This window comes from Triturus cristatus, chromosome 7, assembly GCF_964204655.1.
Source record: "Triturus cristatus chromosome 7, aTriCri1.1, whole genome shotgun sequence".
Taxonomy (NCBI): Eukaryota; Metazoa; Chordata; class Amphibia; order Caudata; family Salamandridae; genus Triturus; species Triturus cristatus.
Genome location: NC_140590.1, coordinates 287,882,936 through 287,899,713, shown reverse-complemented (window position 1 = coordinate 287,899,713; position 16,778 = coordinate 287,882,936). Strand labels below are relative to the sequence as shown.

General features: G+C 48.0%; 1 protein-coding gene across 1 annotated transcript in view; it reads right to left on the bottom strand.

Annotated features, from left to right (window-relative positions):
- LOC146809462 (uncharacterized) overlaps positions 1–16,778 on the bottom strand; it is a 241,788-nt gene that overhangs the window by 207,756 nt on the left and 17,254 nt on the right. Inside the window, exons 2-3 of the mRNA XM_085614868.1 lie at positions 13,979–14,042; positions 5,118–5,170 (exon numbers count right to left, since the gene is read on the bottom strand). Of these exons, the coding sequence (XP_085470994.1) occupies positions 5,118–5,170; positions 13,979–14,042 (117 nt within the window). The remainder of the gene's footprint in view (positions 1–5,117; positions 5,171–13,978; positions 14,043–16,778) is intronic.

Genomic DNA, 16,778 nt, shown 5'->3' with positions numbered 1-16,778 from the left:
GCACTTCCGCTTTTGTTACAGGAGGCTGATACTGCAGTACAACTGTAAAACCAGCCTCCAGTAAAAAAAAAAACACCTCCAAAGATGCAAAACCGGGCCCCACCCTTCCAGCCTCTCAGGAAACGCCGAAATGCCCACTGCGGCCAGTCCGGCCCTAATTGCCATGCCCCGCATATACATCTAGAATTGTCCCAGGCCATTACATGCTCAATGTTTGATGTAGTAGTTGTGGTATTCCAGTGTTCAAAAATACGTGGCCCAACCTTATTTGGTCACTAATGATGAAAGGAGAATGGCAGAGGAGGAACTCATAGCTAAATATCACCTTGTATCTCCATACCTGTTATTGGCGAGTTTATAACTGCCACTATGTTACACTATAAAAACACATTTCTATCTAGGAAACTACCTTCTATTTTGCAGCAATCCTGCCTACATTGCATTTCACGGACAATGTTGAACTTCTCATCTTTTCATCCTGCTTGTTTAAAGGCTAGTATTGGTCTGTGCTAGTACCACCATCTTATGTTCTCTTTCGCTAGATAATCTCTTCTCCCGGATGGGAATATGCAGAAACCCAAAATAAGGGGCATATTTTTGAGCCCATTGCGCCACTGGATCGTCATTTTTTTTGTGATGCTCTGGAAACGCAAACTATAAAATCATATCTATGAGGACACGCAAAGCCACTTTGCATGGCTTTGAATGGCCTCATAGATATGGAGTAGGGAGAGGCAGTGCAAATCGCTGCGGTGCCTTACTCTACACTCGGGAGGCGTTCCATGGGCGTTGCGGTGTGTATTCCCACGTAATACCCATGGATTTTGACACTTGCTTTGATTTACAAAACCATGTAAACCTTGGGCAAGTCCCTCCCAAGGTAAGACATAATGAGGAGAAATAACTTCATTCTTCTTCCCATATGTGCTGCATTATGCAGCACACATAGAAAGAGGAAAACGCCTCTCAGGGTTTATTTTGTGCAGGAAGATGCTTCTTCCTGCACATAATAATAATAATAGTTTATTGCACAGTTAATTAAAACTTACAATTTCAGATACACAGCTTTTAAAAGAGATACATATCAAAGATAAAAACAATTTAATTATCAGAAATTAAAATTGTGGGATTCATATTAATGGTTTGCATTTTTTTTTTTTTATTGTTCGTGAGCCCATAAGATAAGTTCGGGGGCGCTATTTGGCTTTTACTCAGTTTTCTCGTTTTGTTTCTGCTTGATTCTCTCCGCCACTGCGTCGAAATATTTTGTAAATCTGCAGTTTAATTGAGTCTCCTGCGGGTTAAAGCATAGTTTGACTGCATGCCTACAGGTTCTAATGCCCTTCTGATTCCATATTACGCGTAATAGGGATCTCCTTTTGTCCATTAAGTTTGGGCAGATACATACTATGTGGACTAGGTCTTCAAGTCCTGTGTTGCAGAGACGGCAAGTTTTATCTTCCTGAGTCCGTTTCCATGGGGCCAGGTGGGGGAGAATTGGTAGTATACCGAGTCGCAGTTTTAAAAATTTCTCTTTGATCTTCTGTGTGAATCCTTGATCCATATACGCTTGAATCTTTAATGATTTGTAGTCGCTTAGGACTGTCCATCCATGTGCTCTTTTTAATAGTGATGTTGTTTTTGTCGTCTTTGTTACTAGTTTTTTAAAACGTCTATGGTCTACAGGGGTGTTCCAGAGGTCTGTCAGTTCAAGTACTTCTAATGATTCCATCAGGTATTTCCTTGCGTTTGACCGTTCTCGACGTTGCAGCTCAATCCAGAGATAGGCATTTAAAGTGCCTTGCTCGGCGTTTCTAATCTTATGCCAGCATTTTATGAAGCTGCCCCTTCTTTCTACTGTCTGTTTTTGAACCCCGAACTCTAATCGAATTTGGGCAGGAGATACATAGTTAGGTAATCGAAAGATGGTCCTGTAAGTTTTACTAATCACATTATCAAGGGTAAGAGCATCTTTTCCGAGCGTTGATTCGCTCCCGTATGTTAGCGTCGGTTGAAGGCGAGCTCTCAATACTTGTAAGAGCGGATCAAGCGTATAGTCTGGCAATATTTTCTTCAAGGGGATCATCGCGAGACGACTCATGGAGCCTTTCCGTTGTAGCATCCCTAATTGCGGTTTAAATGAGCCTCTGCTATCTACTAGGACTCCCAGATATTTATAGCACGTTACATGGTCCAATTTGTGTCCGTCCAGGTACCAGCAGTTTTTTCTGGCCTTCTTGTAGTTTACGGCCATTGTTTTTGTTTTCTTTAGATTGATTTTTAATCCGTTACGCTGTGAAAATGTGCTGGTGGTGTTTAGAAGGTGCTGGAGGCCAATTGGAGTTCGACTTATTAGAACCAGGTCATCGGCGTAAAGGAGATTGGACAGAGTGATGTCCCCCAGCCTGCACATAAGCAATCCTGCTGACAACACAGGCATCCTTGCACCATGCAAGGGTGCCTGTGTTGGCGCAAGGCTGCCAAAACTGCACCAGTGCTGGGGGAAAGGACAGGAATGCAACTTATTAGACAAATTCGGTGCATTCCTGTCCTTTTACTTTGACGTGGGGCTACCCTATGTCAAATCCAAATAAATGAGGCCCCAAGTTTTAAAAGTTGCTATTCACCACTTTTACTACAGTAGCTTTGGGGCTTAATTTATGGGGATTTGATCTGGGGCAGCGCAGCAAGTCCCCTTGCTGTGCTGACCTACGTCAAAGTGAAAGGGCAGGAATGCACTTTATTTATATAACGTGGTGCATTCCTGTCACTTTCCCCACCACTGGTGCCATTTCTGCACCATAGTACCAAAACCTGGTGCACCCTGGTGCAAGTGTGCCTGTGTTGTGGGAAGGATTGCTTTTGTGCAGGAAGGGGCATCTTCCTGCACACAAACAAGCCTGAGAAGCGTTTTCCTCTTTCCATGTGTGCTGCAGAATACAGCACACATGGAAAGAGGAATAAATAAGGAGAAATAAAATTATTTCTCCTCATTTTGACTGACCTCGCTTAATGTTTTGGAGCCTCCCCAGGATTACATAGTCTTGTAAAAATCTGGAGAAGCGTCAAAATACATGGGTGTTGCGTGGGAACATCCCCCGCAATGCCCATGGGACACACCCGAGCACAGACTAAAGCAACTCAGCGATTTGTGCTGCTTTGCCATACTCCATATCTATGAGGCCATTCAAAGCCACACAAAGTGGCTTTGCATGACCTCATAGATATGACTTTGTAGTTTGCACCGCCGGAGCACCACAAAAAGTGAAGCTCTGGCAGGTAAGGGGTTCATAAATATGCCCCTTGCTTGATACCCTGTTCCTCAAGGAAAAATGGCAGAGGACATGCGAAGCGGAGGTAAAAACTAGAGTGCTCTATACAGTACTCTTACACTATTGCCATGCTCCATGCCACAGTTTTGTGGTGATTAATGTTAATGATGTATCAAAGGATTTCCTAGAGAGAGGAGGTGGAGACTAGGAGCTGGATGAGAGGTCCAGTGCCCGTGCTCCTTGGTTTATGTCACAAACAAAAATTAGGGCTACTGCTCCTAAAGAGAAAGAGGAGATATTGACAGGTTGTGCAGGACTCAGGCATATGCAAGGTAGCAGTCAGAAGGACTGTTTCATGTTGCCCTCACACATCCCAAAGTGATGTCATGCATTATCATAGGGATATTGCTCCTTGTAGGGCTGGTGCTGCAATGCCCAACGGGTCCCCTAAAGGGTCACTTTGGCGGAGATCTTCTTTTGGTAAGCCGTATGATGAATGCAAGGTAGAGTCTAAGTGGGGTGGTATCTCATGTGTGATGATGTGGGTTAGAACTGGTCATGGAGGCCACCAACTACTTTTGATAACTGAATCACCCTGTCAGATTAAAAACCTTTATAGGTAAATGCTACCAATGGGGTCATAAAGTACCCTGGTAGTCTGATGTGAGCTCCCTCTTTAGGGTCTAACTCTAGTCAGTCTACATGTTTTGAGCCCCTAGTTGGCAGGAGGATCTGTGGCGCTTCGTCAGGACAGGAATAGTGAGTGAATATTCCTACCCCACAAATGAGTCAAATGTGGTGCCCTTTGAGTGGTACCTACTTTTCTGATGTTGGCTTTCCAACCTCCAACTGGAGATAAAAGTACTTGCTAGGGTGTGACAGAGGTGCTACGCTCAGTCGTGCTAAAGGTTTCAGAGTGTGATCTTCATCGCACCTACCCTCATCGTGTGCTTCCCCCGATTTATGTTAATGGACAAAAAACTGAGTAGCAACACTTCTTATTCTAGCTGTGGCTACTGATAACCCTGAGGTAGAAAGTAACATTTTAAGTAGGGACGTTTGGATGGATAGACAAGATGCTGGTCACCCTGATGCGATGGTAGGGCCTGGCAGAACTCAGATGCCAGGTGCTCTTGGCATATAGATTCGTCCGCCTAGGCCAGTTCCAGTATATAGAGGAGCCAGTCTGTTGAAACAGTGTGACTTCTCCAAAATTTGACCTCCTCTCTCTAGACTCCTCTGAGCAGGACTTTTTGCAAAAAGGCTCTCCTGACTTAAAGTGACTCATTAAGCCAAGTTACTTTACCTTAAGATTGCAGTCTGGTAGTTTGATCACCCCTAAAGAACTGGTTCTTTCTCCCTGAGATGAGCCTGGTGAAGAGGTTTGATCACCCCTAAAGCCCGGTTCTTTCTCTTTGACATGGGCCTTGTGGAGAGGTTTGATCACCCCTAACGCTTTGGTTGCTTCTCCTTGACATGGGCCTTGTGGAGAGGTTTGATCACCCCTAACGCTTTGGTTGCTTCCCCTTGACATGGGGCTGGTGGAGAGGTTTGATCACCCCTATATCTGTTGTTCCTTCCCCTTGACATGATCCTGGTAGAGAGATTTGGTCACCCTTAAATCCCATGTTCCTTCCACTTGACATAGGCCTGGAGGAGAGGTTTGGTAAGCCCTAATGCTCATGTTCCTTCCACTAGACATGGGCTTGGTGAAGATGTTTGATCATCTCTAAAGCCCTGGTTTCATCTCCTTGACATGGGCCTGGTGGAGAGGGTTGATCACCCAATAGAACAGGTAGAGCAGAGTACATAATAGTTACGCTTTCAAGCTCATTGATGACTTACTGTTACAAGACTCCTTGCGCTCACAGTACTTAACTTCTCCATTACTGCATTCACTGCAAGGGAAAGAGAAGAGACAGATGTCAGCCTGTTAGCTCGTGATTACAGTGGCATCAGACAAGGCACTTGTGCATATCAACAAAACTACGAAGCTGCAAAGAAGCCTGCTTTAGTTCCGCCAATCATAGAGTTGGATGTGCAGAAAGTTATGCCTGCCAAACTAATGTGACATTCAAAAGTGGACGCAATACTCCAAATTATGCCTCCAGAACCTGATACAGAACTTCAGCTGTAGTACAATACATCAGATGAGACCCCTAGAACTAGACAGAACACGTAAGATGTGGACTCCAAAATTAGACACCTCCAATGGAGAATACTTCCCATGAGGTCTCCAGAAAAAGAAAACAATACTCTTGATGTGACCTTGGGAATGGACAAACACAGTTCCAGATGAGGCCCCGGTGTACGCTTCTTGTCTTCTCAGACTTATACTTAGGCCTGGGCATGAAATTCCACTCTGCCCGTGGAGTTTGCTGAGATTTTCCCACTTTGCGTTCTGTGTAGAGCGCGGATTTCCGAAAAACTCTGTGTAGCGGTGCAGAGTTTTTCCCATCGGCAGCTTGCCAACATTACGTTGGTGAGTGCAAGTAAGGAAAATCTTACTCCAGACCACCTCCCGGCGACATTTCTCAATGTGGGCGGTCGCTGGTTGTCGCTACCGCTCACGTTGAGAAACCTTTCCTTTGCGTTGAGGAAGCTGCCGCTCGAGTACAACATCTATTCGTGCAGCAGAAAGAAGCATTGCCCTCTTGGGTTGCGCGTAGTGCCGTTCATTCTGATTTTACAATGTGAGACAAACCCAGGCGCTACAAATCAGCAAGACCAGCCTGCCGTGTTGCACTCCACTGTTTGCGGAACTCCGTGTAGCGCAGTGGAGGTTTTTGGTCACTTTACAGAGTTCCAACTCCGCCCAGGCCTAACTATGCCCATAACTGTGCATTTCAAATACTGCTCTCTCCATAGGGTATTTAGGATAGTTAGTTAATCTGAGTTCCACAGAAACATTACCATGTGTTTTTTATTCACTTTCAGACTGGAATAAGTATCCACAATAATAATCTCTTAATTTTGCGCAGGCAAAATCTTGCAATAAATACCACTCCCAGATTTTAAAATAAGTTCAAATAAGTAACCTACAAGTTCATAGAAGCACGCACAGCACACACACACACACACACGCAAACACACACACACACTCTGTCTATCTCTCTAACACACACACACACACACGCAAACACACACACACTCTGTCTATCTCTAACACACACACACACACACGCAAACACACACACACTCTGTCTCTCTCTAACACACACACACGCAAACACACACACACTCTGTCTATCTCTCTCTAACGCACACACACTCTGTCTATCTCTCTCTAACACACACACACACGCAAACACACACACACTCTGCCTATCTCTCTCTAACACACACACACACCTAAAGAACCTCTGCAGGGATGACAGCAGGTAGCTCTGTTATTGGTCGTCAGTCCTGACATACACCAGCTCCTTTTACTGGCAACAATGCAGAGCTGTGACATGCACGTCAGTCTTGACCTGTGGCACTCCATGCTATTCTAACACACACATGCACACACAGCTCCGTCAAGGCGCCTCACCATGGGTGCCTCAAATCTTTGATAAAGGGACCCACCCAAAGCTCTGTTCATGAACACCAGTCCTCGTGTACAGTACTCCCTGCTCAGAAAGTACTCAGACATACATATAGCTCTGTTGATGAACTTCGATCCTAACTTCCACTCCTCCGTGTTGTGACAGTACTTCAAGCCACATGCTGCTCTCCCAATGCGCCTCAAGGCCGACGGGCAGTACTCTCTGCCCTGCGAGCACCGGGTCTGCACTGCTGCTCTCCCAAGGCACCTCAATGCCCCCGGGCAGTAATCTCTGCCCTGAGAGCACCGGGTCTGCAGTGCTGCTCTGACAGCACCGGGTCTGCAGTGCTGCTCTCCCAACGCGCCTCAATGCCCACGGGCAGTAATCTCTGCTCTGATAGCACCGGGTCTGCAGTGCTGTTCTCCCAATGCGCCTCAATGCCCACAGGCAGTAATCTCTGCTCTGATAGCTCCGGGTCTGCAGTGCTGCTCTCCCAATGCGCCTCAATGCCCACGGGCAGTAATCTCTGCTCTGAGAGCACCGGGTCTGCAGTGCTGCTCTCCCAACGCGCCTCAATGCACAAGGGCAGTAGTCTCTGCCCTCAGAGCAACGGGTCTGCAGTGCTGTTCTCCCAATGCGCCTCAATGCCCAAGTGCAGTAATCTCTGCTCTGAGAGCAACGGGTCTGCACTGCTGCTCTCCCAATGCACCTCAATGCCCCCGGGCAGTAATCTCTGCCCTGAGAGCACCGGGTCTGCACTGCTGCTCTCCCAATGCACCTCAATGCCCCCGGGCAGTAATCTCTGCCCTGAGAGCACCGGGTCTGCAGTGCTGCTCTGATAGCACCGGGTCTGCACTGCTGCTCTCCCAACGCGCCTCAATGCACAAGGGCAGTAGTCTCTGCCCTCAGAGCAACGGGTCTGCAGTGCTGTTCTCCCAATGCGCCTCAATGCCCAAGTGCAGTAATCTCTGCTCTGAGAGCAACGGGTCTGCACTGCTGCTTTCCCAATTCGCCTCAATGCCCACGGGCAGTAATTTCTGCCCTGAGAGCACCGGGTCTGCAGTGCTGCTCTGACAGCACCGGGTCTGCACTGCTGCTCTCCCAACGCGCCTCAATGCACAAGGGCAGTAGTCTCTGCCCTCAGAGCAACGGGTCTGCAGTGCTGTTCTCCCAATGCGCCTCAATGCCCAAGTGCAGTAATCTCTGCTCTGAGAGCTCCGGGTCTGCAGTGCTGCTCTCCCAATGCGCCTCAATGCCCCCGGGCAGTAATCTCTGCTCTGATAGCTCCGGGTCTGCAGTGCTGCTCTCCCAATGCGCCTCAATGCCCACGGGCAGTAATCTCTGCTCTGAGAGCACCGGGTCTGCAGTGCTGCTCTCCCAACGCGCCTCAATGCCCACGGGCAGTAATCTCTGCTCTGATAGCACCGGGTCTGCAGTGCTGTTCTCCCAATGCGCCTCAATGCCCACAGGCAGTAATCTCTGCTCTGATAGCTCCGGGTCTGCAGTGCTGCTCTCCCAACGCGCCTCAATGCCCACGGGCAGTAATCTCTGCTCTGAGAGCAACGGGTCTGCAGTGCTGCTCTCCCAACGCGCCTCAATGCCCACAGGCAGTAATCTCTGCTCTGATAGCTCCGGGTCTGCAGTGCTGCTCTCCCAATGCGCCTCAATGCCCACGGGCAGTAATCTCTGCTCTGACAGCACCGGGTCTGCACTGCTGCTCTCCCAACGCGCCTCAATGCACAAGGGCAGTAGTCTCTGCCCTCAGAGCAACGGGTCTGCAGTGCTGTTCTCCCAATGCGCCTCAATGCCCAAGTGCAGTAATCTCTGCTCTGAGAGCTCCGGGTCTGCAGTGCTGCTCTCCCAATGCGCCTCAATGCCCCCGGGCAGTAATCTCTGCCCTGAGAGCACCGGGTCTGCAGTGCTGCTCTGATAGCACCGGGTCTGCACTGCTGCTCTCCCAACGCGCCTCAATGCACAAGGGCAGTAGTCTCTGCCCTCAGAGCACCGGGTCTGCAGTGCTGCTCTGATAGCACCGGGTCTGCACTGCTGCTCTCCCAACGCGCCTCAATGCACAAGGGCAGTAATCTCTACTCTGAGAGCAACGGGTCCGCAGGGCTGCTCTCCCAATGCACCTCAATGCCCACAGGCAGTACTCTCTGCCCTGAGATCACCGGGTCTGCACTGCTGCTTTCCCAATTCGCCTCAATGCCCACGGGCAGTAATTTCTGCTCTGGGAGCAACGGGTCTGCAGTGCTGCTCTCCCAACGCGCCTCAATGCCCACAGGCAGTAATCTCTGCTCTGATAGCTCCGGGTCTGCAGTGCTGCTCTCCCAATGCGCCTCAATGCCCACGGGCAGTAATCTCTGCTCTGATAGCACCGGGTCTGCACTGCTGCTCTCCCAACGCGCCTCAATGCACAAGGGCAGTAGTCTCTGCCCTCAGAGCAACGGGTCTGCAGTGCTGTTCTCCCAATGCGCCTCAATGCCCAAGTGCAGTAATCTCTACTCTGAGAGCAACGGGTCCGCAGGGCTGCTCTCCCAATGCACCTCAATGCCCACAGGCAGTACTCTCTGCCCTGAGATCACCGGGTCTGCACTGCTGCTTTCCCAATTCGCCTCAATGCCCACGGGCAGTAATTTCTGCCCTGAGAGCACCGGGTCTGCAGTGCTGCTCTGATAGCACTGCGCCCACAGTGCTGCTCTCCCAACGCGCCTCAATGCCCACGGGCAGTAATCTCTGCTCTGAGAGCACCGGGTCTGCAGTGCTGCTCTCCCAACGCGCCTCAATGCCCACGGGCAGTAATCTCTGCTCTGATAGCACCGGGTCTGCAGTGATGTTCTCCCAATGCGCCTCAATGCCCACAGGCAGTAATCTCTGCTCTGATAGCTCCGGGTCTGCAGTGCTGCTCTCCCAATGCGCCTCAATGCCCACGGGCAGTAATCTCTGCTCTGAGAGCACCGGGTCTGCAGTGCTGCTCTCCCAACGCGCCTCAATGCCCACGGGCAGTAATCTCTGCTCTGATAGCACCGGGTCTGCAGTGCTGTTCTCCCAATGCGCCTCAATGCCCACAGGCAGTAATCTCTGCTCTGATAGCTCCGGGTCTGCAGTGCTGCTCTCCCAATGCGCCTCAATGCCCACGGGCAGTAATCTCTGCTCTGAGAGCACCGGGTCTGCAGTGCTGCTCTCCCAACGCGCCTCAATGCCCACGGGCAGTAATCTCTGCTCTGAGAGCACCGGGTCTGCAGTGCTGCTCTCCCAACGCGCCTCAATGCCCACGGGCAGTAATCTCTGCTCTGAGAGCACCGGGTCTGCAGTGCTGCTCTCCCAACGCGCCTCAATGCCCACGGGCAGTAATCTCTGCTCTGATAGCACCGGGTCTGCAGTGCTGTTCTCCCAACGCGCCTCAATGCCCACGGGCAGTAATCTCTGCTCTGATAGCACCGGGTCTGCAGTGCTGCTCTCCCAATGCGCCTCAATGCCCACGGGCAGTAATCTCTGCTCTGATAGCACCGGGTCTGCAGTGCTGCTCGGTACCAGTACACATACAAACACAAGGCACAACACCCATCTTTCCTTGCACAAACACAAGACGCAACATAAGTCTCTCCTTAGAAAAATTCCACAGCACCTGCTCAAACTGTCATGATCATGACCTATAAACAGGGCCACTGGAATTATGTGGCAGGGGAGGAACAATTTATGTGGTAGGGTTAAATAAATTATGTGGCTAAAAGGCAAATTATGAGGAATAATGCAGCACATTATGTGGCAGTAGTACTTCACTATTTTGTAGTTTTTACAATGTTAACATTTAACACTTTCTGGACAAATGTTGGACCTCATTAGTTAAATTTGATCACCAAAATTCAGCAATCAGAATATGAAAGGGGGCCTGTCACTGCCCAGTAAAGGGTTTAGTAACTTTTGATCCGCTTGAGCTAGAAACAACTTTTTTGCCAAAATGCAAATTATGCAGAAGATGATGGATTATATGGAAAGTGCAGCAAATCCATAATTATACTGAAAACGCCAGGACTGCAGATTTGCATAATCCCAGTGGCCAATGCAAAGTGCCTAGCACAAGTTCACATATAACACGAAAAATAAGCACTTGGGGCAGATTTCTCGAGGTTTTGCTTCTCCCTTGCACCACGCTAGGCGGGCAAGGGCGACAGGAAGCCACAGTGAGATTTATCAAGCCATCCAAGGCAAATTGTTGCCTTGCGTTTTCTGTGGCAGACAGGCGTTCGATAGGTGACGCATGGGTGTTCCCACGCATCCACCCATAGATTTTGGCGCATGTCCAGATTTACCATAAGTGGTAGACCTGAGAATGCGTCCCATTGCTATACCTCCCCAGGTAAGCCTTAACGAGGAGAAATATATTTTTTTCCTCTCTCTATGTGTGCTGCATTCTGCAGCACGTGAAAGAGGAAACTGCTTCTTAGGATTGTTTTCTGTGCAGAAAGGTGTTCCTCCCTGCACAAAAACATTCCTACCTACAGTGCAGGGACCCTTGCACTATGATGTAAGGCAGAGGCGCAACTAGAGCCAAATTTCGGGGGGGAGGGCTAAGAAAAAATTTCGGGGGAGGCTGAATCTTTAAGCAATAGGCAGAGTGGAGCTGATTTTTGGGGGGGGGGCTGAATCTTTAAGCATTGGGCAGAGCGGAGCTGCAGGGGCTCTTAGAAGGGGTGAAACAACAGCAAGGCCTCATTACCATGCAAATGGTCTTTTAAAGACCTGTGAAGTGATCGGGTGGCTGTGTGTGTGCCCGGGAAGCTGTCTCATCCCGGGCTGCCACACACGACGGGGGGGCTGAAGCCCTTTGAGTCCAATGGGTGTTGCGCGCCTGATGTAAGGGTGTCTGCATTGGCGCTATGCAGGCAAAAGTGTGCCAGCATTAGGAAAAACAGGAATGCACTGTATAATGTTAAATCTGGGGCATACCTGCCCTTTCACTCAGCGCAGCAGGGTGGCTTACTGCGTTGCACAAAAAAAAGGATTATTACGGTCCATAATACTTTAAGTCAATAACCAATAAAACCTCCACACATGTGCAACTATGCACTTTGCGACTACATCAGAGCTCACTCGCTGCACACTAAAGTGAGAGAACCCTATAGCTTGCAAATGCTATGCACCAACAAGGCAGCTGTCCATGTATTGTCCACATAGGTATGGGCCATCCACACTGGGTCCAATAGCATTGGAAGAGCGTCTAACTTTCCTTCAGGCCAAAGAACACCAAGGGCCATATGTATCAAAATGTTCTTTTGTGATTCTCAAATAGCGATTTTTTGCGAATTGCTATTTGAGAATCACAAAATGCTATGTATGTAGGATTTGCAAATAATGTTGTGAATCCTACATATTCCTTAATTGTGAATCGCAAATTGCGATTCGTAATTAAGGAATACCTCCCCATTCATTCCTATGGGCCTACTGGCCCATAGGAATGAATGGGGAGACAGTCTCAATTTGCGATTCTCAATTAGAGAATCACAAATTGAGAATGCAATTTCAAGAGTGCCAGGGTGTCAAAAGGACACCCTGTTGTACCCCTGAAATGTGCATGTGTGCACATGTGGCACACATACATGCCCTAGGGGCATGTATGTGTGCCACATGGCACTTTGAAAAATGCAAAAAAGTGCATTTTTCAAAGAAATCGCAAATTACCACCAACTTGAAGTTGGTGGTAATTTGCGATTTCTTATGGGCAAATGGCACTTTTTCTGTGCTTCTTACATTGCATTTATGGAATCGCAATTTGCGATTCCTTAAATGCAATCGCAAAATAGGGAATCACAAATATTGCGATTCCTTATTTTGCGAGGCTGTTTGCCATTGATACATCCCACTTAGCCCAATTGCGATCGCAAACGCTGAAATTCGCAGAATTTCGGCGTTTGCGATCGCAATTTGGAATGATACATATGGCCCCTAGAAACAACTCATTTTACAATTGGACAAAGATGCAAACAACTGCAGCTCCTCTTCAATCAATGGACCATGGATGGCAAAATATCACCCCCCTTTCAATGTCCAGAGACTGCTCATTGCTCTAAAATTCCTACCAAAGCCTCAGCACTCCATGTATCATTACTTATGTGGACACAACATACACAGCCCCAGAACACTAAGCGAAGTTCATCTTGATGCATATACAGGGCACGATCCATATCCCTCCTTATACCAATACAGTAAACACAGAATACAATATAGCTCCTTCCCTAACAAGACACAACACACCTCTCAGCATATACTAACGCACAAAGCAATAGTTCTGTTAGAAAATCTCATGATTCCCCGGCAGACATGCCTTCAGGCCGAGTTTGTTGATTCCATACTTCCCACATGGGCGAGAGAGGGAGCCTACATTGGGATGGACCCAGGACATGAATGAGCCAGCTCCCCATGACACCAAAGTCGAATGGTGAGCATTGTGACAAAGTGAGGAAATGCATATTAATAGTGTAGGACAGCAGCAGCGCTCCCTGGGCCCCCCCGGAAAGAGAGGTCAGGACTACCAAGCATGGATTCTCACGTACAATGGCGGCTCCTCCGCTATGGCGGAGTAGTGTCGCCCCCCCTGTCTGCCTCAAACATAAAAAATAAAACGATAAGAAAATGGGTTTATTATGGCTTTACTTTTTAGGTTCTAGTCTTGGGGTTGGGGCCATCAGGAGGGTAAGTGGTGAGCAGCACTGCTATCAGTGTGCGTGTTGGTTTGGCTAGCCATCTCAGGACAACCAAACCAACATGTGCACTGAGCTGTCTCCAACCCTGATGCGTTGCTGGATTGGAGACAGCACGCACAGGCTCCCAGTCTCTCTGGGAGTGCAAATCCACAGTGCTCAGGCAAATCCTGACGCTGCTTTTAAACATGAGAGCAGCGTCAGGATTGGCTGCAGCGGAGTCTGGGAGCCTGTGCTGCGGGGAGGACACGGAGCAAAAGAGCGGCGGGCCTGCTTCAGGTATGTTTTTTGTCTTTCTTTTTTTCTGTTTCCGTCTGTCCTCCTGCCCCCAACCCGCCACTCCACCCACACAGCAGCCACTACTGCTCACATACCTAACCATGTCATCACCCGCATACAGTCTGCCGCACTATCTTCACTGGACCCACCCTGGCAAACACAGCAGATTGCAAGGATAGCATCATCTTCAGCTTCTTACCAGAACTCGCAGTCCATCTCTATGGTTTCTCCATCCCTGTATGTTTTCCCCATGTAGGTACAGTCTGCGAAGGGGAAACAGCAGAGTTAGGAAAAACAACCAAAAACCACTGACTTCCCCTAGTTATTCACTACAACAGAACACGCCACAGCTGATAACATGAAATAAACATATGCAATACAATGGCACGCAGACAAACCTGAGCACAGGCGGTGCTCAATATAAGACCGGATATGCTTCCATTTTTCTTTCGGCTTAAGATTCTCTATAGGTAGGAACAATGGTCGGGTTTGAGCGAGGTGTTGTTCAAGTTTATCTTAAACTTCAACAACACTTTATTTTATATTATCTTAATTCTAAAACTCCCCTAAGACAGTGGTACACCTTTTAAGTGTGTCTTAAGCTAGGGGAAAACCAAGCTAAATCATGCCTATGTTTCCTAAGTCAACCTTGAAACAGTCTTAAGTCAGACAAGACATCCATCAAGCTATTTTAAGTCTTGAAGTCTTAAGACTTTTTTAGCGTCTTTTGCAAATTCAGCCCGAAGATTTAATTGGGACTTCCGGAGAAATGAGTGACTTTGCTTTGAAATGCACGGGTGTAGGGGTGAGCGTAGTGGGGTGATCTCCCCCAAATGGAGCGCTTAGACCACAGATGAGGAAATGGCCTGATGGCGCAAAATCATTAAATAGACAGTGGGTCGAAGGAGTCTGGTTGTCTCTACACTGGCTGTTGACCTGAAGGATACAAAACAGGGGGCGAGGCCTTCAGAAGAGGAAGGGTTTCTTGAATCAAAATTAAATTGTGAAAATGCATTGGCTCGTTCATTGCCTGTATAACCACATTTCTAAATGTATAACTGCATTTCTAACTGTATAACCGCATTTATAACTGTATAACTGCATTTATAACTGCATAAACGCATTTATAACTGCATAACTGCATTTATAACTGCATAACTGCATTTATGGAGCTGTCCCACGCAGCTATAGAGGAGTTTGGCTCTGGTTCACCCCTCGGCCGTCACCTACCCAGCCGGACGTCTGACACTGTTTTTCCTCATCTCCCCATTGTGCCTCCTACACCCTCCCCCTCCTCTTCCCTCCATTATTCTCCGTCTACCTCCCCTATTCCTTCCCTCGCTCCCTTAGTCTTCTCTCCCCTTGCCTGTTTTCTTTTTCCCTCATGTTTATGCCATGCTTTTGTACTCATGTAATTCCTGTAACTGCGCTCCAGTAACTGATGTAACTTTGTAACCATGTTCTGAAACAATGCTTCTTCCTCATGTAAAGCGCTCTGATACCTCCGGGTCTAGCCAGCGCTATATAAAACTCAATAAATAAAATAAATAAATAACTGCATAGCCACATTTATAACTGCATAACCGCATTTATAACTGCATAACTGCATTCATAACTGAATAACCGCATTTATAACTGCATAACCGCATTTATAACTGCAGAACCGCATTTTTTCAACAGAAGGAGGAAGGAGCCCTAACTTGACTATCTCGAGATATTAGAATCAATTCCCGTGCCAATAAGGGAAGAACGTGCACTAAACTTGTTTTTTTTCCTACAGAAAAGGATGTTGCTAATTCACCTTGAAAAAGAGTAGCAGAAGTTGTGCTCTAATTCATGTATATGTACCTTTCATACATGGCGAACTCAGCTGACACGTGTTTCACTCAAAGAAGGGATGTGTCCCCCAGAACTTTCTGGAGGCTTTTTATTAGTCATATAATCAATTTCAGACCAAAGGGAATCGTGTCTAATTAGTTATTCCGAAAGAATTCTGTATAGAAAGCTGCTAGGTGGTCGGTTAGCAGGCCAGTTGGGTTACCAAGCGCCTAGATTGCAGTCTGTGTCTGAGGATGCCTTGAAGAGGTGCACGCTCAGGAGGCGATGTACTTATGCAAGCATGTTCCCTTAAGAGATCTTTTTTGACAGGGAAACACTACTATCTTGTCCATTGGGGGCACCTTGCTGCCTCAATTGAGGAAGAACATTAAGACCTGGCAGGTTCCCTTCCACCCTGCACCTTGAGACCCTGACGGGTGAGTAGTCACGCATTACGAGAACTCTGATTGATTGATTGATTGACTACATTACGCAACATTCCATGCAATGAATGGAACAGGCAATCAGTGCTGCTCTCCTTCAGTTTGGTGCTCTCTTGTGCAAATGGCCCGGCGCACCCTACAGCTAGCAGAAGGGGTACCATTGGTCGCAGCAGGAGCGGCCAGCAAGGAGAGAGGTGAAAGAATGGCAGCACACTGTAAATGTATGTCTCGTTGACTTTGCTGTATATATTTATATGGAATTGTAACTGGAACCGGGGCCTACTGGCACGATGCATTCTTTAACGCTTGTGCTTCAATGTATAAAGTTCAAGATGGCGGTGTCTCTTTGTACAGCCAGTGTGATGTGTGCTTTCACTGTATGCTTGCATCCAGTATCCAATGAACTAATGCCAATGTTTCAACTATTACAGTCCAGGCTATCGACAGTATTGTCGCTTTGCGGAACCATATGAATAAAGGCTCCGTCCTAGTAAAGCACCATAACCAGGGTTGACTTGTTCCTTGGGACAGGGAAGGCGGGCCGAGTCAGCAGGGGAGGGGCAGCGACTTGCTTGTTGTGTGCGTACTATGAGAAAGAGAGCAGCACTTCTTGTTCCCTAGGTGGCAGGCAGAGGAGCACTTCTTAACTCGTAGACAAACGTACTCTAGGGGCATCATTCAGTCTGGAGCATCCCTGGGGCACTGGTGAGCCCTGCATCATATTTACTAAAACGAGGG